This window comes from Camelina sativa, chromosome 4, assembly GCF_030686135.1.
Source record: "Camelina sativa cultivar CO46 ecotype springtype chromosome 4, ASM3068613v1".
Taxonomy (NCBI): domain Eukaryota; kingdom Viridiplantae; phylum Streptophyta; class Magnoliopsida; order Brassicales; family Brassicaceae; genus Camelina; species Camelina sativa.
In genome coordinates this window covers 32307971-32330735 of record NC_141883.1, presented here as the reverse complement: position 1 = coordinate 32330735, position 22765 = coordinate 32307971, and the positions used below count along the sequence as shown (strand labels likewise).

Genomic DNA, 22765 nt, shown 5'->3' with positions numbered 1-22765 from the left:
AGAAAAAAAAAGAAATAGTTTACCAAATTATTTTTTTTAAAGGAAATTTTGTGAAAGTAAAAAAAGGGAAATTTGCCAGCTGGACAAAAGAGTCAAACTTGTTTGACTACCGACTTTGTAGTTTTAATCTTGATCGTTAAAAAAATGGAAAATTAGATCTCGACCGTCAACAGCCTTCACATACGTCATCACGATCTCAATCGCATCTTCCTTACTAATTTGTTTCTTCTTCCTCGCTCCATTCTTCTAAACTAGTCTCTGGTGTTTTTCAGAATCGCTCATCAAAATTTTCACTTGCTTGTTTTTTTTTCTTTCTAGGGTTTGGTTTCTAACTTGTTGTTCTGTTCTTTTTCAGGTTTTGGATTTTTGGATGATGATGATTTTATGGAGGAGGATCTTACGATGGATCGGTGATGGTTTGACTGATCCTTTTCACTCATATTCATGTTAGGGTTTGGTTTCAAAACTAAATCCTTAAAAGTTTTGTTTTTATGTTCATGCGATTTTTACCTCTCTTCGCTCTATTATTTAAGATTTTGGAGGATGCAGATAGTTTTTCTCTTCTCTGCACTAAAAACATCTATGTCCCTCTTTGATGCAGATCTTAGAGGCAACGGGATTACTGTGTGGGAGGTTCGGAGAGAAATCATTGTAGGAGTGCGTATGTGATATCAGAGTTTTAACTTTCAGGTTATCTTGCATCCATAAATCTTTTTCACTATCGGTTTCTTTATTTAATATTGGCTATCGTTGGTCCTCTGTTTCTTGTGTTCACTCACATTCATATGAGAGAGATGATCCACAAAATTCTTTCTTAGACTAGTTTGTTCTTAAACTTTGTCCTATTCAACTAGTTATTATTTTCAATGTCTTTTTTTTTCAAGTCTCATAGCTACGCTTTAGTCTGAAGATATATCTCTCTCCTTGATGCAGATCGTGGAGACACCAGGACGACCATTGTGAATTTTACTTGCTTGTTTTTTTTTTCTAGGGTTTGGTTTCTAACTTGTTTTGTTCTGTTTTTTTTCCAGGTTTTGAATGATGGTTTTATCAATCAATGATGATGGCTTTGATGGACAAGCTTCTTCTTTGTGCTACGCCTTCAGGGGTTTTTGTTCTTTCTCTCAACACATCTTTTAATTCTTTTTCTTTTGTTTTGTACCTTACTTTTTCTGTTTTTCGTCTTGCGGGTCTTTTGGAAGCGAATAACTAAAGTGTGGGCATCATATATCTCAGAAAGTCACGTTTACCAAGCTTGTTTGCAACAATTTCTAACTACAGAGTTGTAAAGGCATTACATGGAGATACTGAGTCTTTACATTACATCCTTCTTTGTGTACCGAGTCATTTTCCTTCTAAAATACACTATGCTTCATCCCCTGCAAACTCGAGATCAGCTGGTTTATGAGGTGGCATATCAGGAGAGCTGGAACAATCTGCTCTATCTTGTCGTTGATTTTGCAAAGCTTTGGACACAAATCTCGACACATAAAGCGTCGATCCAAGATTGAGTTGTGTGCCTTGTGGAATATTCTCATTGGCGCGTAAGATCTTAGAAAGCTTCCTTTTGTAATGTTCCCTCCATGCCGCTTGTATGAAGCATGCCGCCCATGAGCGCCATTGCGGTGAATAGAACCTGAAAAATGGATGGCCATTACCCAAAAAAAAAAGGGGAAATTTTAGTCTTGCTGCAGTCATTTAAGGTAGTAACAAAATCTCAACTACTACTACTTTGGTTTTGAAGCTTGCCTGAATGTTTGTTTGAGTTTCTGTCTTTGAAATAAATTTAAATGAGAAGCCACAAACTTTACATCATCAGGCAAGAGAACGAAGCCTTCAACTTGGGTAAGAGTCATTATGGTTCTAGTTGAGGTGGGAAGGCGAGAACCGTTGAAGAGAAGTTCTCCACATATGTCACCAGCTTTGAGGTTACAACAAATGTAGTGGCCACCTAGTCCATGAGGTCCGGTTGTACTTCTCAGTTTGCCTCTCGTTACAATAAGCATTTCCTCAACTGGGTCACCCTCTCTCACAATGTAGCTGTGCGCTGAGTAGAACACAGACTTCACCCGGTCACACACGGCTTCTAGTAGCCAACCATCGATGACGTCAAGCCATGGAACCTGTGAGGTCAAAAAGCTATAAGTTAACAACTATTTCTGGGTGAGCAGAGCCAGAGATCAATCATGAAAAGGGAGCTTACACGCTTTAACATATTCAAGTAAAGGTAGCGTTTGGTTTCGAGTCTGAGGTCTTTTGGAAGACTACGAAGAAGAGCTTCCTCTTCAGTGCCTCTCGTTTCTCGCCATTTGTAATCTTCGTATCTCCTGATACGTTCTTTCAGATACTCTGGTAGCACCCGAGAGGACATCCATTTTTCTGTGTCTCTCTTTTTCTCCTTCATTTCATCTACTCTGGTCGTAGATGATTGCAAGTACTTCTGTGATATATCATCACCAACAAAAAAATTCAAAAATATGTACGAGAGATAGAAATCTAGTTTCTTTCTGAGGTATGAACATTACCTGAACGTTTCCAATGAGCACAGCAAACAAGAGTAAGCCAGACACGCAGATGATGACAGCAAAAAAGATCTCCCCTGCAGAGTTGCTTGTCTCCAGATTTTGTCCCAAAGCACTGTAATCGTTTGAGAGCGAGTTCGTTAAGCCATGATTTTGAGGACAACCCCAACGGGTGGGTAATGTATTAAGCGGGTCAGATCTCACAGCAAAGAGTTTAGATGTACAAACCTAATATTTCGGAGACCCCACCAAAAGCAATATACAAACTTCCTTGGCAAATCCCTTGGCTTTACATCTACCACCCCTGACTTCAATGCATCAATGAACATTCCAAAGTTGAAGACCGTGGAGTTTGTGATTTCGGCAGGGTCGATTAATGGGCATGTAGTGTTCAGGAAACGACTATTATCTCCGCCACCTCGTCTACAAAACAGATCAGTGAGATTGCATCCGGATGTCCTAGCACAAGCGTCATGCCAACATATGCTTTTCTTTTCTATCGCACTCACGTACCAGAAAGCCCCAAACACCTAGCCATATATTTTGTAACAATTCTTGTTGGTAAACAAAATAAAGAAAGGAAAAAAAAAAAAAAAAAACAATAGCAGTGGGAGCAAGAGAGCATACTTACATAACTGTGCAGAATGTAGAGGAAAAAGTTTAAAGCAGCTCCAATCCACTTTGACTCTGCTACCGTACCAGAAGCTCTTGTCACTTCTTTGAAAATCGGATAGATACGAACAATTCTTGGTAGATATTGACAAAGTATAATCCACTTAAGTATTTTCTTTGACACCAGAGAGGCAGACCGTTGGATGAGAGTGAGAACCAATACCTACAAACAAGATTTTGCCAACTTAATTAGCACATCACTAAAAAGAATATACACGGTGAAAAATTATATATATGTCACAAAGGAATTAGTGAACACACCTGAGGAAGGGGGAGAACAGCGAAGATGTCAACAATGAAGTGAAAGAGGAGACGTGTTTTCCGTATAGCCTTGGAATGAACAATTAACTCGCCTCTTAAAGATACTTGAGAACGAGGAGCAATGAGCTCGGTTATAAGATGAAAGATGATGTGAATCACATAGAATGTGTCGATAAAGGTACGCAAAACACACACTGCAGCTCCAAGCTTCTTGTCGAGAGTGAAGCAAAATCTTTGGGAATCAATCACAGGGATAAAGAGAAACAACGGATCAATAGCCAAAGCAACGGTGCAAGCTAACAACACAGTCAACCTCCAGTTTTCAAGTGTTTTCATCTTCCCGTAAACCTTCTTCAAGCGACCTCTAACACTTTTGAAACTTCCATCAACAGATCTCTCAAAAGTCCTAGTATCAAACCTGTATCAACATGATATGATGATCACTACAACAACAAATCGTATACGAATATATACAAGCTAGTTCATCAAAACTCAAAGAAGGTTACCTTGCAAATTTACTCCTCTGATGATTCATGTATGCATATGTAGTTTCTTACTCTGCTCAATCTGCACACACAAAAAAAATGAAATCTACTGGGCCGTATATATCGAACTAGACTAGAAACCAAAAGGAGCTAATTATAATATAGTACACTATGCATTGAGAAATTGTGAAAAAATTAAAGATGTTCCCAAGATTTAACCAAGCTTCTACGAAGATTCGAAAAGCAGAAGATACCAAACTGTGGGATGCAGAATTTTCAACATCTCTTACTAAACCGGTGGCTGCGGTAGCCGGTAGTAGCCGGTAGTGTAGCTAAACGACGAGATTATCGACCAGAAAGTTAAGTCTACGGTGGGGTTCATCCTCCTTTCTCCGCAACTTGCAATACAAACAAACTATTTTTACAAAATCCAATTTTAGACTTACAACTTGCCAACATGTCAGTTCGGAATTAATAAATATATCTAGTTCGGTTCAGTTGTTTGGAATTTTTGAGTTATTCGGCGGTACTCAATAATTATTCTAATTAATTACATATAATCTCATAAATCTGTTTTCAATATGGACATAAATAATAACATGAGTTTCTAAAGAATTTAGGGGTTTTTGCTTTTGCATTAACGCTAGTTAAATTTATATTTTAATTTAGCACCTAAACAGATAATTGATCAAAATAAATAAAGTCTGCTTTTAGTTCCATTGATATGTTTGAAACTTATCCACTTAAATTCAAATGAAGTCTTTGAGAGCTTTCTTCTACAATGTCTCTTTCACACTTAAGTCATGCTAAAACAGAACTGGACATTTTTAGTATATACCATGTTTTAATTTTGTGTTACCAAAAAAAGAAAATTCACAAATATTTTTTTTTTAGTGGTTTTGGATAACAAAGCATTTATAAGGAGGTGAGCATTCGCTAACATATCTCCTTAATTAATATTTTACGCAAATATTATTCGAAAAAAAAAAAGCACTAATAATCACTTTACACACAATTAGGTTTCATCCATAGGAAACTCAGGATCGGCTGGTTTCTGAGGCAACAAAGATAGCATATGAGGGAATCTAGAATTTCGTGCTGCTGCGTTCGCCCTAATATTCCTCAGAGCATGAGATGCAAACCTCGACGCATAAATCGCAGCACCTAAGTTAAGTTTATTGTCACCTGAATTATCGTTCTGAAGTGTGCTATGTAGTTTGCCTTCTTCTTCACGTAAAGCCTTTGAAAGCTTCCTTCTACAATATCTCTTCCATGCTGCTTGTATAAAACATGCTGCCCATGTCCGCCATTGCACCGAATAAAACCTGGAAATAAAAAGTTGTTTGCGCTAGTTAATAATAAAATCAAAGGTAACTTGAGAAATAAGTTACAAGGTAGGTTATGAATCTTTAGGGTTATTATGTTGAATGTAACTTGAGAAACTATCCGACTAAAAGATCAAAACAGTAAAACCCAACACATTCAATCACAGATGTATGATTAACTCAGCATGCATTTTTTCAATTGAAAGTCTTGCCTGAACATGTGTCGGATTTGCTTGCTATGAAGGCGACGATACTGAGTAGCGACAAACTTGAGATCATCAGCTGAGAGAACAAAGCCTTCGACTTCTGTCTGAGCTTGAACGGTTCTGTTAGAGATAGGGAAGTGAGAACTGAGAGGATCCAATGCCCAAGTGAGAAGATCTCCACAGAAATCACCAGCAACCAAGCGAACCGAATTGAAGAATCCAGTTTTGCCACCATAAGTCGTTGTGCTTATTAGAACTCCTCTCATTATAAATAACATATCTTCTACTGGTTCACCTTCGCGCACAATGTAACTGTTCTCTGTGTAAAGAACCGTTTTGAGACGAGCACATAGAGCGTCTAATAATCGATCATCCATAGATTGAAACCAAGGCACCTGAATATAAAACAAAAAATATATAAATTGAATTCAAGTTTCAAGAGGATTAAGTATTATTACTATTACGTAGTTATGATGGTAAGGTTACTTTTTTGAGCAATTTGAGACAAAGATGGCGTTTAATGTCCTTTCTGAGATCTTTTGGAAGACTAGAGAGAAGAGCTTCTTCCTCAACTCCTTTAGTTTCTTGCCATTTATACTGTTCATATTTACGGATACGTTTTTTCAGATCGTCAGGCAACATCCGATGAGACATCCATTGCTCTGCATCTCTCCTTTTCACTCTCATTTCCTCAACTCTTACAGTGGTTGATTGCAAATATTTCTACAAATCATATATAAAATCTTTAACAATTAGTATGGATTCCTACTTAAAGAGAGCTTGAGCTCAAAGAAAAAATAGAATATATAATTACCTGCATATTTCCAATGAGTAGAGCAAACAAGACTAGTCCAGAGATGCAAATGATAATCGCAAAAATGATCTCTCCTTCAAAGGCACTCGTCTTCAAGTTTTGGCCCAAAGCACTACACATGCATAAAAGATAAGATTGATTAAACCTAAGATTATCATAAGAAAAGATTGAAGTCAAAGAGTTTTAGATGTGACAAACCTAAGATTGCGGAGACCCCACCAGAAACAATAGAAAATCTTCTTGGGAAAATCTTTTGACTCTACAACTCCAGACTGCAACGCATCAGCGAATATACCAAAGTTGAAAACCGTCAAGTCTTTTATTTCTTCTGGATCGATCAACGGACAAGAACCGTTTAGAAACAACCTATTGTCTTCCCCTGGTGTTGTTGAACAGTATAAGTTTGCATGACTGCATTCCCGTATCTTAGCACACGCTTCACGCCAACATCTATCTTTTCTTTCTATCGAAATCAAGTACCAAAAAGACCCAAAAACCTGACCAATCCAAAATTTGTCTGACCGTTACTTATGGTCACCCGAAAATGACCTGACATTATAAAGTTAAGTAAAGAAAGCATAAAAAAGTACTATTTCCTTACATGGCTAGCTAACATGTAGAGGAATAGGTTTAATGCAGCTCCAGCCCAAGCAGTTTCAGTGACCAAACCAGAAGTTCTTGTAACTTCTTTAAAAAGCGGATAGATCCGTGCTATCCTTGGAACATATTGGCAAAAGATTACCCATTTCAACAGCTCCTTTGCTACCAGCGCGGATGGTCGTGCCACTTTTGGAACAATAGCTAGAACAACTACCTGTAATTGCAATGAAAATGTAAAACCCTAGAACCAAAATCTTGAAATACAGATTTGATTGAGGAAACAGTTTTACCTGCGGGATAGGCAGAATCGAAAGAAGATCGATTAAAAAGTATGAGCGGAGGTATCTTAAGGCGATATCTTTAGAATTCTCATTAAGCTCTCCTCTTCCGAAACCACGAGAAGCAGGAGTGATGAAACCGGTATGAAACTGAAACAGCATGTGAACCACATAGAAAGCGTCGATGAAAGTGCGGAAAACGCAAGCGATTGTCTGGAGTTTCTTGTCTAGGTAAAGACAGAAACTGTCGGGGTTTACCACGGGGATATAGAAAAACAGAGGATCAAAGGCTAAAGCTATAACAGAGAGAAGCAAGAAAATCTTGTTCCAGTTTTGAAGATAAGAGTCATTTGGATTCATCACTCTTAGTATCTTCTTCTTGTTTTCTTTATTATTAATCTTCCGTGAATGAAAGCTCAGTGGCTGCTTAAAGGTTCTGATTTTCTCTGAGCCCTTTTCGAAGCTTCGTCTAACAGTTCTCATAACTGAAGTTACTGATGGTCTTGTAGTACTGTTATTGGTCAAATACTCATCATCTCCCTTAAACCTAGATTAGATCAATATCACTTCATCATAAACTTGTAATTATCAACCATACACTGCTAAAATCAGAAAGGAGAGAATTGATACAAACCTTACGAATTTGTTTCTTTGGGGATTCATCATTTCTATCATCTCTGCTTGTTTTCTTCCACAGATTCTTGAAACTGCGGGGGAAACAAAAAAGGAGAGCAGCTGACAAAAACAGAGTAATTTGACGAAACAGAGTAAATATACAATATTTGAAGTTGAAAGAAGTTGCGAAATGAAGACCAAAGTTCTAAAGATTAGAACCTTGACTCGAGAGGAGGATCTTTAGTATACAAAGTGAACAGATGATTTAAATAATATTCCTGAAATAGGATGAAGAAAAGAAAGAGTTGTTGTTCAAAGATTATGATAGAGTTCTAATTTTACTACTTTGAATTGAAAACGAACAAGTGAAGAACAAACGAGTCTGGAACACAAGAAAAGACAAGTACTATTTAATAATAATAATTGTAGGAAAAAGGATAGAGTTGACTTTTGACGAAGACTGAGTCAGTCAACCGAACAAAAAAAAAAACTAGAATTCCAACCAAAGTTTGTTTTTTTTCCTTGAGAACGAACGAAATATGTATATGAAAAAGAATACTAATACGTACGTATTCCTACTTTGATAGCAAATTCCATGCTATTGGTGATTTATTTAACTTGTATGTGTATTGTGTTGTATACATCGTCGTCGGTCGCTACCATTTACATATACTACTCATGAGTGTAACTATGTATAGTCATCGGTGTAATTTTACGAACACCTGCTTGCATCTCAAATTCTGAATCCACAATTGTTGATTAGTCCTACTACATATGTCAATGGTTATAAAATTCTCGTATGGATGTTCAGTGGTTTAGTCTTAAAGTGAGTTTTAAACTTTTTCCGGGTACGTCATTCTCCTAGACAATACTAACAAGTAATAATTTTTTTGAAGCTCAAAATTATCTTCCTCGAGTTCTACTAAGTTTATATAACACATGCATCTGCAATAATTTATAGCTTTCTCCATAATCAGCGAATACAGAGAATATTTATAAGAAGAAGAGCAAAAAAAATATTACTTTAACAAGAACATAGATTATTGGAAGATGTTATTATACAATGATAGGGTCTCTACAACATGCTTGCAGAGTCCCAAAATAAAGGACAACACTGACCAATTAATCTAAGTCTATCCCATTAACATTAGAAGATGAAAAGAAAACAGATCATTTTGCTTCACTTGCTTGCTAGATGTGAACATGACCAAAGACTTGGGAGATTTATGGGAAAATAACCTTTAATTACATAATATATGCAGACAGGACCATTAACATTAGTTTGGAAGATTACTTCTGGGCGGGGCCAATCTACAACTTGTCTTCTTCTGACTGAGGACATGGAGGTTCTGGGACCGGATCCACTAAGAATTCATCTACGGGATACAGAAAACGAAGAGATTGGTTAGTCATCATAGAACATGAAACTGTTACAATCTATAAGCAAACCAAGTTTGAAACACATCATTTCCAGTCCATTCTTATAAGATCGATCCTTTTGGATGGAGAGTAAGAGTTAATGTTTACCTATGTCATCTTGTTCGGGAGAATCGAGCATAAGGTCAGAATCGGATGGAAGAAAAGGAGAACCTGGATAGTTTTCTAAGGCTCCTAAATCTGCAAAGTATATAACTTCATTTATGAGACATTAACTTGGATGATATGGAGCATCTACCTACGAATATTTAGAGTTTTTGAGCTAAACTAGCAAAATGGCTTTGGATAGAGAGAGCTTACCTCCCAGATTTGACAAATCGGTGAGGTCAGAGAGACTAAAGTCCCAAGGTATCTGATCAAATGGCCTGAGAGGGTCTCTAGAACTTCCAGCTCCTCCATCTGATTCAAGTTGTAACCCTACTGAAGTTGTGACATCAGATGTGAAAGCAGAATCAAGAGCTGCTGTGTCCATTCCCATGCCTGGCATGTCTGAAGCAGCAAATGTAAATTGTCCGCCTGACGCTGCAGAAGCTGGACTCACTGGCACATCCGACATACCACTGCTTGGCGGAATTATTGGAGTTGGATCAGCCATGGTTGTATCTACTACCATACTACACCAAGCACCAGAAACAGCTGTGGGAATTAGTTTCAAGTCTAACGCACCAGAAAAACAAAAAAAAAAGCACAAAGATACTTCTTACTCATTCCCTGAGTTCATCCTCATTGGTTGGAAATTAGCAGGTGCAGGGATTCCACTAACCACATGGCAGCTTGACACTCCACCCATAGGATCAAGATGGGGATGACCTCGAGCATGCATCTGAGGATGTGGTTGTAGTACTGGGTATCCCATGGGCATGTTGTTCACTGCGTTGCAAACATTAGTGTTTAATAAGAGTGAAACACAAAATAGAAAGCTTTGCAAATTATTGAACAAGTTTCCAAGTGATATAAGGAGTTGAACTTACCAGGTGCCATGGGATGAATCCCGTTCTGCATCGGGACCACCAGAGGAGCTTTCCCATGTACATGATACTTCGTGAGCTGATACTGGTGCTCAAGCAAATGGTTGAATACAACTATCTGCCTTTTTAGTTTCATTCTGATGTAATATGCCCTGAAAAACTCGGCGTTTTCTTCTTCCAATTTCTGCCATACTAAAATTCACAAGAACGTTTTCATAAAGGGAAAGTTACTACACAATGTTACCTTGGTAATGCTTAATATCGAAAAGCACAGGTGAAACTACCTAAGCTTGTAAATCCAGGATCAATCCTTGCACGGGACAAGAGGGTCTTCACGACCTCATCTTTACTCATGTACAACTGAAGACATCTTTCTATCAAATTTTGGACCTGCACCAATCATTTAGAATATGTTTTTTTATATCAAATGATAGAAACATACAATAAAGTATGTATAGAGGGGAAGGTGGGCAAAGTGTTCTTACAAGTTCAATATCTTCCCTTGAAACTTTCCTAGCGTCATTACTAGAGCCAGATGCAGAACCAGAATCTTGTACAGGAGCTTCTATTGGTTGTTTAAGTTTCTGTTCACCTTGGGTAGAAGACTGCAACTCCTGTGTGGTCTGTAATCCAATATAAACCTTCTTTTACTTTTCACTTCTTGGCAAATCTGAAAACATCAATGCTGAAGTAGCCTACAACTTTTTTTACAAATCAAGCATCATACCTATACATCTTAATAAGGAAATTTGTATCATGGTTCAACTTCCTATCTTAGTATAGAAAGTTGAACAGGCAACTGTTACTTGGAAAATAGCAAGAATAGCAAAAGTAGAGAAGTTGCAAAAACAATTAAATTTTCAACAGAGAATAGATATACTAAAGCAACATAGTAAGAATAAGAAAAAAGTTGGTAGACTGAGTCATGGAAGAACCTGTTCGTTCTTCATTAGAGCAGAGTATTAAAAACCACGAATCCTTCAATGTACACAACTATTCTCCATAACAATGTTCACAACAACTGAATCTAGAGAGTTCAACATCTGGGCAACGCCTGTTTTTGATGTTGTTGACCAAATACAAAAACCTGGATAATACACAAATTGTTAATTCACACCATGTAAGGAAAAAAAGAATGATTAAAAAAGGAAGCGCATCTTTGACACTGCTAATGATAAGCTATTAAGCCAGCAGAATGAAAAGTGAATCCTTTTAACATTGTTTATTAGGAATCATCACAGCAGAATCTAAGTAATACTAATAAATTAATTAATTCATAAAGTTACCATCTTCAAACTATATAAGTTATTAAGGGCACACAAAACAAAAATAGTTCATCATCATTAAACCTTCTTAATAACAGAGATAAAGAAGTTCACAAAAAAAAAAAAAAAAAAAAAGCAGTACGATGAACTGTTGAGAGATGGTAAATCACTAAATCTCAAGTAATCCAAAACACAACATGGTCCTGTCTGCATCCTAATCAAAACAAAGAATCTACAGTCAATGTAATAGAAATGAACTTTACTCCTGAAATCGAGCAGATCTAGACAGACAGAGAGTTCCTAAATAAACACAAAGTAATCTTCTTTTAGTTAAGTACAATTGAAGTTCATCCTATAGAATTCTAAGCCGAGAAATTAACATGAGATGGTGGTGTGCAAAAGAAAGCTGTAATATATAAAGAACATATTTTTTTTAACACTCTAATTACAGAAAAGAAAATGTCAAGGGGCAAGATCATCATCGAGAAAGATCCAAGTTGTCTCACCTTAAAATTCAAGCTAATCCAAAAATGCTACACTTCCATCCAACACAGGTTTCTTCGTCGACTCTAAGATTCAGTCAGACCTAGTCAAAAACACAAAACACGAATTTTCCCATCAAACAAGTATGGATTTTTAAAAAAACGACGCAAACTCTGTGGAAGAAGATGCGTCGGAGAAGTTCGTGAAAGCAAGATCCGGCGATTTTTTTTTTTTTTTTTTTTTTTGTATAAGGAGAGCAAAAGAGTAAAAAAGAAAAAGAAAAAAAAACGTTAAGAACCAGAGTTAGCGAGAGATTTAGCTATACGCGGCGCCATTGAAATTGAAGCTTCTACACAAAAAGAAAAAAAAAAAAAAATTGCAGCTAAGAGTCAGAAGAAGAAGAAGCAGTAGAGATGGCGACGTCCGCTTGGGAAGGGAGTAAAAGAAACACTCTCACCAACATTTATATATACACACTCGACTTACCTTTTTTTTCTTACTTTAATCAATGTTTGGGTTAAAAAAAATTAAAACCGGAGTTTTGGTTTAATTGAACTTTAATTTATTTCTACTTTTAAGTACGTATATTAATTGAAAAGCCAATGTACTTTATTTCTCATTTAATACAGTTTGAACTTAATTTTGGTGTTTTTCTTACAGTACATGGAATAATTTGATACCTTATCAACTAAAGTTTTACCGATTTGTCTATTATAGCTCAGTTTCCTTTTACAACAAAACTTATTTACATATTTGTATAGAGATGCATATATATGTGTATGTTGTTGACTGAAAAGCTATGATGAGTATAACACAGCTAGTGAAAGCTAATAGCAAGTTGTTGAGTGAGTGTTGTTACGAGAAATGGCATGGACCTGCTCCACTGTACTCTTCAGTCTCCAGGAATAGTATCTCTCTTTTCTTTTTCTATTTTTATTGCACTTCCTATCAGGACCACTTTATTATTTCCATTTTGTTTATGTAACAACCAGAACTAACTAGTCCTCAACAAATATATGAATATATCTCATATCATATACAACATATTTTGATTCCCTCTTTCTATAATTTGTTTTCAAACTAACTCTACACAAATTAACTGTATGCATACTATATTTTTTTTTTTATTCTAGTTTACTTTATTTTACGATGAAAGATCCATCGAATTAAATCGATAACGACAAAAACTAATATTTCATTATTAAGTTATCGTGATTTTATGTTGGAAGATCGACTGACATCAACTGTTGTCGTGATTTTATGTTGGAAGATCGACTGATATCAACCGTTATCATAAATAAAAAATAATATTTATTTATTAGTTTATCGATAATATTTTTATAATAGTTTATGTTGAAAATTCGATCGAAACAACCCAAAAATAATATTTAAATATTAAATTATCGTGATTTTATGTTGAAAAAATGATAGGGAACAATTGTGATTACAAAATAAAGATCGATTTTTATTAACTATCATCAATATTTTACATATATATATATTATCTATATTATAATCACTATATTAGTTTTACTTATAGCCCTTCTATAACTTTGAAAGTCTCATACAATTCGTTCATAAGAATTTTTTATGTTTTTATTCTTATCAATTTGTAGATTTATCTAAACATGTATATTTTCTCTAAATTTCAGATTTTCAGCTACATTTTGCATTACAATCTTTTTTCTTTCTTTCAATTATTGTCCTCTCCTCAACATATATATTCTTGTTACATTTTACAATTAAAGGCATGTAACTTACACCACAGTACTATAGGTACTACTAGCTCTAATTTTTAGCCGGCGTACTAAAAATTAGCTCACATGAGGACCTGTCCGTGCAATTATTTAGGACCTGTTAATTGTATAAAATAATTGAAAATTACATATATAGTGACAACATAATTTTTAACTAGAGGTAAACTAGTTGTTACTATTGCCGTTTCTTTAGTTGTTTTATAGTATATATAGTGTTCAAACTGCAACATAAACACCCGAATGAAAAGTTAACACGTTGTGTTCTTTTCCCCTCAGAAAGACGTTACGGGCGTTTCAAACGAATATAGTACAATACTTTCGAAGTCTGATGATGGCTTTGTATTTTGTAACATTGTAATTATCAAAACAAGTTGGTATTAATTGCTTTTGGCATTTATATACAATAATGAAAATGAAATAATTCAGTCTAATAATGTACTTTATGTTGTTGTTAGTAAGAAAACTGAAGCCGTCACGATTCACGAACCACGCACTAGACCACGTGAACCAACCCCATCTGTGTGACTTGGACTTGTTTAATAAAAAACGCATGAATTTTAATGAAACAGACACATTCATTCATTTTCACACCAATTATATAAATCCATACATACGTTAGTTCCATTAATCCCATCGGACCCACCAATGCAATATAACGCCAAAATAATTAAAAAAAAAAATAGTTCGTCACGAAAAGTTGGTTTTGTTGCCTGAAGTAACGATCCAATGAGAACACGACACGTGTGATCATTAGCCGGAGAACTTTAACGTCGGGGAAACTGACCGCCGCGTGGCGCACAGATGCTGACAAATTCCGGACGAGCGCGGTCATAGACACGTGACGTCAAAAGAGAGGACGAGCGTGGAGGGTGCTTGACCATTTATCGCATTGGAATTTGAGACTTTTATCAAACACAAAAAAAAAAAAAAAAAAACGGTAGGACAAGTCAAACTCTTTCCATAAATCATCTCCATTTTTTCATAAAACCAATTAATTCCTTGTTAACGCTTATAAACACGTAAACACTTGTTAAACCGACCAAATTATATTAATTAATAAATGATTTGATTGATTGATAAAGGCATTTGAGTCTACGACGTCGTACGGTTAGATGTGCGTGTTGTTTACGTACTCTGTTTTTACATGAATGAGCTTTTTTAGTATGGGCTCAACTGCTCAGGTTGAGCAATTTAAAACAAGCAAAAGGCCCATGCTTTATTAGGCCGACATGTAACCTTTGAGAACACTGTTGAACAAAAGGCAAAAAAAACCCAGTTAACATGTAAGTGTGACAAACAACATAGAGCAGCCATTCATAGCTTTGACAAGTTTTAAACTGTTTCGCTTTTGCAAGTTATCTCTATAATCTTCATAGAGCAGCCATTCATCATGATCTTATTCTTATAGATTATTATAGACGTATTCCCCTATTCGCACTGCAGATCTTACAAATCATAAATAAACAGACAGTTTTTAAAAATTAAAAAGGGCAGGTAAACTAATCTCATGTATTCTTCAAAGTATTTTCTAGTTATTTATTTAATAGCTGTAACCACCTCATGTCATAAATAATTGTTGTTAGATACTTGTCTGATTCATGCCTTTTCTCTGAGTCAAAGCTTTGTTTGTTATACAACAAATGTGGTATTAAAATTCCATAAGTGTGGATAGATAAAACCTTGAAATATGTTATCAAAATCAGTCTCGAGATGCGGTTAAAGCATATTTGTAATTAGTTAATGAAGAAAATGTTGGAATTGAATTTTCAGAAAGAAGTTTCAGAAAATTGTAAGTTTTGGGACAATGACTTTCCAACGACTTTTGGCCAAATTCCGGCCAAATAGCTGATCGAAATTGTCGGGTTGATAGTGCAATGGAAAGCTGGTAACGAGTACTACAAGATGGTATACTCATACATCCAAAACGGAATTAATTTGAATGAGAAATAAGAGTGTGAAGTAAAGTATTTGGGATGGTTTGAGAAATATCCCACATCGGAAATATGACTGATTTTTCACTCATATATATAGTTTCACACTCTTCTAGTTTCAAAAGTTTGTAGATGGAAGAGGGAAGATTCCCACACGCGAACCGAACCGGGCTGGGCCGAGCACGGATGCGGGACGGGTCGGGCTGGGCGTGGACGCGGGCTGTAGGCCCTGGGCTTTTGAGTTTTTTTTTTGGAAAGCTTTAGATCCATTTAATTTTTTGGAAATACTTGGTGTGAACTCCAAGCAAACTTGGGCAGTATTCCGAGAATATTCACTGAATATTTTCTTTAGACCTCCCTCCTTCCACTATATATAGAGGCATAACCTCTCATTATTTTTCACACACAACAACACAAAGCACTCCATTGTTTGAAGATCTCTCTCTCTCTCCTTTGCTTAGTTCAAGTAAGTTATTAGTTTAGTAGCCTCGAGAGTATAACGTAGATCTGTTCGCTTGAGTTCTATTACGGGTGTGCTACTGTAATAGTTCGTGATCGGTTGCATCCTGGGATTTATAAATCGTGATTGTCCGAAAGCACTTAAGGCCGATTTATTGAATTAAGGAAAGAGATATCATATCTTGCCTCCGTGATTAATTTTATGCTTTATATTATGTTGTTGTAATTCGTTTCTGATTTCATTAATTTAAATATAATTCGCATTTTTTCTCAATTCGATTTTTGTGCTCCTAACAGTCTTAATTCAATAAATCCGCTTTCTGCTTATCGCTTTAAACGGATTGAGTATTTTTAGAATTTTTATTTAAAAAAAACGATTTCAAAATCTTCTGAAAAATTGTTTCTGCTTTCATCTTTCGGTGCTTACGCGGAAAGTTTTTGAAGAACGCTTTTACTTTAATTCTTTCTTCTATACTCTCTCTGGTTTCCACGAACGCTCTTAATTGAGTGAGTTTGTGAAACAAGTTTCTGCGAACGCTTGTTAAGCGAGTTTGCAAAACTAATTCAATGTAATTTAATTACTTGAATTGTTTGATTAATATATTAATCAGATCTGTTTATTGTGAAACAGAGAAAAAAAATGTCTGGAGACAACACCAACAACGTTGACGGTGCTAGGGTTCCTGCAACCCCTGTTGAAACTCATGCGGAGTTGGCTTTACGCCTTGCTAAAGAACTTGAAAACATGAAGCTTACCGATTCTGGTTTGGAAAACGTGCGCCAAAATCTGTTCGGTAATGGATCAACCCACATGGGGCTACCACCTTCGGCTTCCCAAGGAATGATGCCAGATAATTTTGATGGCAAAGCTGGGTTCAAAACGTGGCAAAACAAGATGCGCTACTACTTGGCCAGCATGAACATGGAAAGGTACCTTACAGAGGATCCACCAACGCTTCCACAAGGTGACACTGATGTGTATGTGGTCGGAAGCATGGATAGTTGGGCTCAAGGATACTATTGTTGCAAAGGTCAGATTCTGAACCGTTTGGTCAATGATCTGTATGACCTCTATAGTATGTACAAGACTTCAAAAGCATTGTGGCTAGCTTTGGAGACCAAGTACAAGACTGATGAGTCTGGGATGCAGAAATTCTCAACTACGAAGTTTCTGAACTTCAAGATGGTGGGTTCCAAACCAATTATGGAACAAGTGGAGGCTCTTCAACGCATCTTTCAGGAGATCGAGTTGGAAGGGATGTCGATCTGCAATGTCTTCAAGACGAATTGCTTGATCGAGAAGCTACCACTAGGCTGGTCGAATTTCAAGCATTACCTTAACTTGAAGCGTAAGGCAATGTCTCTTGATGATCTCATCCGTCGGTTGAGAGTTAAGGAAAACAACCGTGGAGCTCATTCGGATGCTCAAAGCCAGGGGCATGATGTTCATGTAGCTGAGCATAAGGCCAAGTTTAAAGGCAAGGGTAAAGGGATCTCTATTCCTCATAAACCGTTGAAGGTGTCATCTGGACCAAACTTCAAGAAGAGCAACCTTGAGAGAAAGTTCAAAGGAATGTGTCATCATTGTGGTAAGATTGGACACAAGGCTGATGTTTGCAAAAGCAAAGCCAAAGATCTCAAGTTGCAAGCAAACCTAACTGAAGAAGACATGGTTGCGGTGGTTACGGAATGTAACTTGGTTGATATCTGGAATCCAGTGGAGTGGTTCTACGACACTGGTGCTACCACACATATATGTACTGATAGGACCATGTTCACCACCTACGAGAAGAACAAGTCAAACGAGCAGCTTTTCATGGGCAACAAGGCGATGTCCAAGATTTAAGGTAAGGGCAAAGTGGTTCTGAAGCTAACTTCTGATAGTGAGCTCACCTTGCAGAACGTGAAGCACGTACCTAACATGCGGAAGAATCTCATCTCTGGAACAGTGCTAAGCAAGCATGGTTTTTCCATCAATGTTGAGGCTGATAAGTTAGTTCTTAAGAAAAATGGGATGTATTTGGGAAAGGGTTTTGTTAAGGGTGGACTGATCAAGATGTCTGTAACGACAGTCCATACGAAAATTGTAGCTTCTGCTTCTGTTGCTGAAATGAAAGAAAACCCTATTGCTTACTTGGTTGAGTCGTTTACTACTTGGCATGAACGTTTAGGACATGTCAATTACAAAACAATGCGAAAAATGCAAAACTTGAATTTGATTCGGAAATTCAAAACTAACCAAGAAAAATGTGAAGTGTGCGTACAGGCCAAACTCACTAAAACTCCCTCACCACGCGTTGAAAGAACAATCGACCCTCTAGGCTTAATTCACATAGACTTATGTGATTTAAAGTATGTGCAAACTAGAGGCGGTAAGAAAATACTTTGTTACCTTCATTGATGATTGCACAAGATATTGCTATGTATATCTCTTGCATAGCAAAGATGAAGCAATGGAAAAATTCAAAGAGTTCACCCTCGAAGTAGAAAATCAGCTTCAGAAAACTATAAAAGTAGTTCAAAGTGATAGAGGAGGAGAATATAATGAGCCGTTCAATGCATTTTGCAGAGAAAAAGGCATTATATATCAGACAACCGCTCCCTACTCGCTAGAATCTAACGGAGTAGCGGAACGAAAGAATCGAACTCTGAAAGAGATGATGAATGCGTTGTTGCAGAAATCTGGGTTAGCCCAGAATATGTGGGGGGAAGCATTGCTTACCACTAATTACATTCTCAACAGGATACCGCATAAGGTGACTGACAAGTCACCATATGAACTTTGGAAAGGTATAGTACCTGCAGATCAATTGGTGACAGCTTGTCCTGTGGGAAGGTTGTTAAAGGGTGGGAACTAGGGTTCAAAGAATGCGTAACGCACCAATAACCTACTGGTGGATTGAAATATCCACAATGATGAGTTAGGATCGATGTCCTGCAAGACCAGCTTGGGGTCCATTGGGACGGCTAGCGGAAGACTAACAGGATCCACGTACAGTCCGTTGGGGCAACTAACAGTGAAGCTAGTGGGGTCTACGGGACGGATTGTCACAGAAAATAAGTACATTTACGGACCACATCGGACCATGAGACGCACAACAACCATAAGTACATTTACGGACCATTTCACGACATTACTATCAGACCAAAGGAATATATGAAAGATACATAGAGATATGTTCTCGAACTAACTATTTTTTCTTTTTTAACTCTCTTTCTATTTCTATTTCTTTTCTACTTTCATCTAATTATAATAATATTGTTTCTACCAAACTTTCCCTCTTATATCAAACTTTCAAAACAATATCTGAATTTTTATCTCTCTCTTTTCTTTTTCTTTTTTGGCTTGCAACAAATATGACTTGTGTGGGGGTTATTATTGACTTGTTATATTCAAAAATAATACTACAATATACTTAAGGGACATTTTGATAATTTGGAAAACACATAATAAGGGACATTATGGTATTTTCAAAAGTCAAAGCCAGAGAGGAGAAGAGTCTCCTTATTAGTTCTCTCCCCAACTGTGTGTCTCTCTCTCTCTCTCTTTATAAACGAGGAAATTTACAACCGCAAGTCAAAGGTTATATGTAAAAAAACGAAATAAATAATAGAGAAGTAGTTATGGTTGTATCTGTCGTTCTTCTCTTGTAATGAACCAGGCCGTTGGAGCAACAACAACAACACACACACACAGATACACAGTGAGCTACAGTCTACAGATTCGTTTTCTTCTCTCCTATCGAACTAAATTATTAGTGTTATTATAATCAGTATATATAGTAGTATAATAAAATAAGGGTGGATGATAATATTAATAAATTTAATTATTCAAGGAATTAAACAGACACGCGCAGTTATATAATAATCAGTTTGATATTCTTTACCTTTTCGAGCCCCTCCCTAGTCCCTCCCCTCTCTCTTTCTCACTCTCTTCCTTTCCAAGAAACAAAGCGCTTGTCCTATTAATCCAAAACAAGTTATTGTTTCTCGATATTTATTCTCTCTCTGTGTCTCTCTGTGTTTACGACGACGGGATTAGCTCATATGTTTCGTTCAGAGAAGACGGAAAGAATGGATAAACGCCGACGGAGGCAGAGCAAAGCCAAGGCTTCTTGTTCCGAAGGTCTGATAATTATTTCTTTCTCTCTCTCTTTGTCTCTTAATTGTTCCGGTTTTGAGTTTCTGATCTTATTATATATTGTTTTTTTTTATTTTTGTTCACAGAGGTGAGTAGCATCGAATGGGAAGCTGTGAAGATGTCCGAAGAAGAAGAAGATCTCATTTCTCGTATGTACAAACTCGTTGGCGACAGGTTAGATACTCTTTCTCTCGATCCATCTGATTGTAACATATTTTTCTTTTTGGGTGTTACAACTCTTTTTTTTTTTCCAATCTGCTTTCATTTGATTTCTCACTAGTCATAAATAAATATTAGTCGGTCGTTTCTTTATATTTATTTTGTATTTTTCCTATTAAATTATTTGGGCCAAACCTAACCGAGCTGTCAATGACTGTGTTTAACATGATTTTTTTGGTTCGGTTTTTTTTTCTTCAACTTTTTAGTTTATGGAACTCTCAATTTTGATTTTCGTTGTTTCCTCCAATTTTGATTACAGTATGTTTGTATGAAACAAAATAATTTTTTGAAACCTGTTTGATTGGGGAGTACGATTTTGTGGTTCGGTTCCTATACAAATTTAACCGAATAAGGAAATTTTATCCGGTTATAATTGGAATAAAGGGTATTTTTGTAATTTTCTGAAAACTGACTGTTAGTTTATCCTACGTGGCATGTAGGTGGGAGTTGATTGCCGGAAGGATCCCGGGGAGGACGCCGGAGGAGATAGAAAGATATTGGCTTATGAAGCACGGCGTCGTTTTCGCCAACAGACGTAGAGAGTTTTTTAGGAAATGATTTTTTTTCTTCTTCTTCTTCTAATAGTATTATTCGTTCTAAAAAAGTTTTCCACTCCTTTTTTCATTCACAAGACAAGAAAAAAAGGAAATGTACCTGTCCTTGATTATTACTATTTTGGAATGTATAATTATCAATATAAATATAATTTGCTTAGGATTCAAATTTATTTATCATCCATCTTTACGTATTTCTTAAATCAACCATAAATAATATTGAATCCATAATTCTTCTTTTTTTTTTGACAGCAATCCAGAATTCTCTAGCTATTGAACCAAACCAAAAAAAAAGTCACTATTTTACCAATTTACCTGATGGTCCAGATTTTATTATTCAGAAAAGATTGGTCGTTTTTTAATAATTAAATTTTTTAAGATATACTCCCTCTGTCTCATATACTTTGATTATTACTATTTTGAGATGTATAATTATCAATATAAATATAATTTGCTTAGGATTCAAATTTATTTATCATCCATCTTTACGTATTTCTTAAATCAACCATAAATAATATTGAATCCATATGATTCTTCTTTTTTTTACAGCAATCCAGAATTCTCTAGCCATTGAACCAAACCAAAAAAAAAGTCACTATTTTACCAATTTACCTGACAGTCCAGATTTTATTATTCAGAAAAGATTGGTCGTCTCTTAATAATTAAAATTTTTAAGATATATTCCATGTGTCTCATATACTTTGATGTTTTGGAGAGTTTTCTTTGTCCCTCAAAGATTGATTTTCTAAATATTTTTAATACTAAAAATATGGGAAAGTAAAAAAAGTAGAGTAAACTAAATCATCACAAAGATATATGAATGGTCACAAATAAAAACAAATAAATTATCAAAAAAATAATAATAAAATAGTTATATTTTTTTCTGTTTTAATATATGTGAAAAGTTCAAAACATCAAACAAGCGGACACAAGGAGTATATGAATTAGAAAATATTTCAGTGAACCAGCCTTAAAAAAAATTTAAGATGGGGTATCTCATCCTTGCGGTCGATTTTTTTTTTTTGCAAATGGCCTAAATTATGGCCCAATGAGTATACTCGTTACTATGGGGTCCAAATAGAAACTAGAAAGCCCATCATTCAGTTTAAGACTGCGAGATGAAATTATTCACGCACGGTCAACGTAAGGTGACACGGGTTTTCACAACAGTAGACAAATGCATGTTTAGATGTATGTATTGTTATAGCCTTCTATTTCTAGGTGTAGCATAATGCAACTGCTCTTAAAAATTACAACTTGTATTTCATAATGCAACTTATGTTACAGTCGATAATTAATAGAAAGAAAAAAAAAATGGTCAAAGAATTCGTGGTAATTAACGATTTATGTTCCCATATTCTCTGATGGATCCCTTACTGTTTCTATCATTTTCTTTTTTCCCCAATGTAAATCAAGATATAATTATGTGGCCAAGATTTTAAAAATTTCTTGCCGAAAAACTCGACAGCTTTATGTAAAAAGACAAATACAATGAAAGTGTTAAGATGTTTTCCCACGTGCTTATCATCTTTACAGGACTTTCTGTGTTCACACTTGGCGTGACTAACACTTTGATTTTTTTGTCAATGTGGCAGACATCAACATTGATATCTTCTTACTCTCATCTTCTTCATCTTCTTCGTATTATTATTATTATTCATAAGTGCACTAGTATTATATATATGTGAACTAAATCTAGATTTCTTTCACGTCGTAAGGTATTCAACGAATTTGAGTTTCGTAAAATTCCAGTTTACTATTTCTGTCCATAGT

General features: G+C 35.9%; 4 protein-coding genes and 1 long non-coding RNA gene across 14 annotated transcripts; 2 read left to right on the top strand and 3 right to left on the bottom strand.

Annotated features, from left to right (window-relative positions):
* The first annotated feature begins 213 nt into the window (after nucleotides 1–213).
* On the top strand, nucleotides 214–2515 carry LOC104783217 (uncharacterized). 7 transcript variants are annotated; one of them, XR_767213.3, is made up of 6 exons: nucleotides 214–261; nucleotides 356–452; nucleotides 602–690; nucleotides 1032–1108; nucleotides 1203–1703; nucleotides 1820–2515. It is a non-coding gene; the product is annotated as an uncharacterized LOC104783217 (long non-coding RNA). The 7 variants fall into 7 exon arrangements; XR_015597769.1 differs by having other exon boundaries at nucleotides 229–261; nucleotides 356–446; XR_767212.3 differs by lacking the exon at nucleotides 214–261 and having other exon boundaries at nucleotides 307–446.
* Nucleotides 1231–4386, bottom strand: LOC104783218 (putative cyclic nucleotide-gated ion channel 12). The gene is made up of 8 exons (XM_010508347.3): nucleotides 3962–4386; nucleotides 3456–3873; nucleotides 3154–3357; nucleotides 2751–3052; nucleotides 2526–2637; nucleotides 2204–2440; nucleotides 1750–2123; nucleotides 1231–1636 (listed from the first exon to the last, which is right to left on the bottom strand). The coding sequence occupies exons 1-8, from the start codon at nucleotides 3988–3990 to the stop codon at nucleotides 1366–1368; spliced, it is 1947 nt and encodes a 648-aa protein (XP_010506649.2). The 5' UTR covers nucleotides 3991–4386; the 3' UTR covers nucleotides 1231–1365.
* A 426-nt stretch (nucleotides 4387–4812) lies between these two features.
* Nucleotides 4813–8302, bottom strand: LOC104783216 (putative cyclic nucleotide-gated ion channel 3). 2 transcript variants are annotated; one of them, XM_010508346.2, is made up of 9 exons: nucleotides 7998–8302; nucleotides 7798–7870; nucleotides 7176–7710; nucleotides 6887–7099; nucleotides 6484–6782; nucleotides 6286–6397; nucleotides 5958–6194; nucleotides 5478–5866; nucleotides 4813–5265 (listed from the first exon to the last, which is right to left on the bottom strand). In XM_010508346.2, the coding sequence occupies exons 2-9, from the start codon at nucleotides 7836–7838 to the stop codon at nucleotides 4956–4958; spliced, it is 2136 nt and encodes a 711-aa protein (XP_010506648.1). In that variant the 5' UTR covers nucleotides 7839–7870; nucleotides 7998–8302; the 3' UTR covers nucleotides 4813–4955. The 2 variants fall into 2 exon arrangements, with proteins under 2 accessions (XP_010506648.1, XP_010506646.1); XM_010508344.2 differs by having other exon boundaries at nucleotides 7798–7898; nucleotides 7998–8167.
* A 495-nt stretch (nucleotides 8303–8797) lies between these two features.
* On the bottom strand, nucleotides 8798–12515 carry LOC104783215 (uncharacterized). Of its 3 annotated transcripts, XM_010508342.3 has the most exons (10): nucleotides 12230–12415; nucleotides 11955–12034; nucleotides 11119–11270; nucleotides 10669–10806; nucleotides 10468–10573; nucleotides 10187–10375; nucleotides 9920–10085; nucleotides 9516–9829; nucleotides 9306–9395; nucleotides 8798–9154 (listed from the first exon to the last, which is right to left on the bottom strand). In XM_010508342.3, exons 3-10 carry the CDS (start codon nucleotides 11131–11133, stop codon nucleotides 9090–9092), a joined length of 1083 nt encoding a protein of 360 aa, XP_010506644.1. In that variant the 5' UTR covers nucleotides 11134–11270; nucleotides 11955–12034; nucleotides 12230–12415; the 3' UTR covers nucleotides 8798–9089. The 3 variants fall into 3 exon arrangements, with proteins under 3 accessions (XP_010506644.1, XP_087368227.1, XP_087368228.1); XM_087512101.1 differs by having other exon boundaries at nucleotides 11955–12515; XM_087512102.1 differs by lacking the exon at nucleotides 8798–9154 and having other exon boundaries at nucleotides 9295–9395; nucleotides 12230–12371.
* Nucleotides 12516–19657: 7142 nt separating this feature from the next.
* Nucleotides 19658–21165, top strand: LOC104783213 (transcription factor CPC). The gene is made up of 3 exons (XM_010508340.3): nucleotides 19658–20204; nucleotides 20306–20393; nucleotides 20879–21165. The coding sequence occupies exons 1-3, from the start codon at nucleotides 20126–20128 to the stop codon at nucleotides 20994–20996; spliced, it is 285 nt and encodes a 94-aa protein (XP_010506642.1). The 5' UTR covers nucleotides 19658–20125; the 3' UTR covers nucleotides 20997–21165.
* The last annotated feature ends 1600 nt before the right edge of the window (nucleotides 21166–22765 follow it).

Coding starts and splice junctions, on each gene's coding strand:
- LOC104783218 (XM_010508347.3), bottom strand. CDS start 3,990: ATGAATCATCAGAGGAGTAAATTTGCAAG. Junction 3,053..3,153: donor TCTACATTCTGCACAGTTAT/GTAAGTATGCTC, acceptor ATATATGGCTAG/GTGTTTGGGGCTTTCTGGTA. Junction 2,638..2,750: donor TGGGGTCTCCGAAATATTAG/GTTTGTACATCT, acceptor AAACGATTACAG/TGCTTTGGGACAAAATCTGG.
- LOC104783216 (XM_010508346.2), bottom strand. CDS start 7,838: ATGATAGAAATGATGAATCCCCAAAGAAACAAATTCGTAAG. Junction 7,100..7,175: donor CGATTCTGCCTATCCCGCAG/GTAAAACTGTTT, acceptor TTGCAATTACAG/GTAGTTGTTCTAGCTATTGT. Junction 6,195..6,285: donor TACTCATTGGAAATATGCAG/GTAATTATATAT, acceptor TATGATTTGTAG/AAATATTTGCAATCAACCAC.
- LOC104783215 (XM_087512101.1), bottom strand. Junction 10,376..10,467: donor TCCTGGATTTACAAGCTTAG/GTAGTTTCACCT, acceptor TGTGAATTTTAG/TATGGCAGAAATTGGAAGAA. Junction 9,155..9,305: donor TCCCGAACAAGATGACATAG/GTAAACATTAAC, acceptor TGTATCCCGTAG/ATGAATTCTTAGTGGATCCG.
- LOC104783213 (XM_010508340.3), top strand. CDS start 20,126: ATGTTTCGTTCAGAGAAGACGGAAAGAATGGATAAACGCCGACGGAGG. Junction 20,205..20,305: donor CAAGGCTTCTTGTTCCGAAG/GTCTGATAATTA, acceptor TTTTGTTCACAG/AGGTGAGTAGCATCGAATGG. Junction 20,394..20,878: donor TACAAACTCGTTGGCGACAG/GTTAGATACTCT, acceptor CGTGGCATGTAG/GTGGGAGTTGATTGCCGGAA.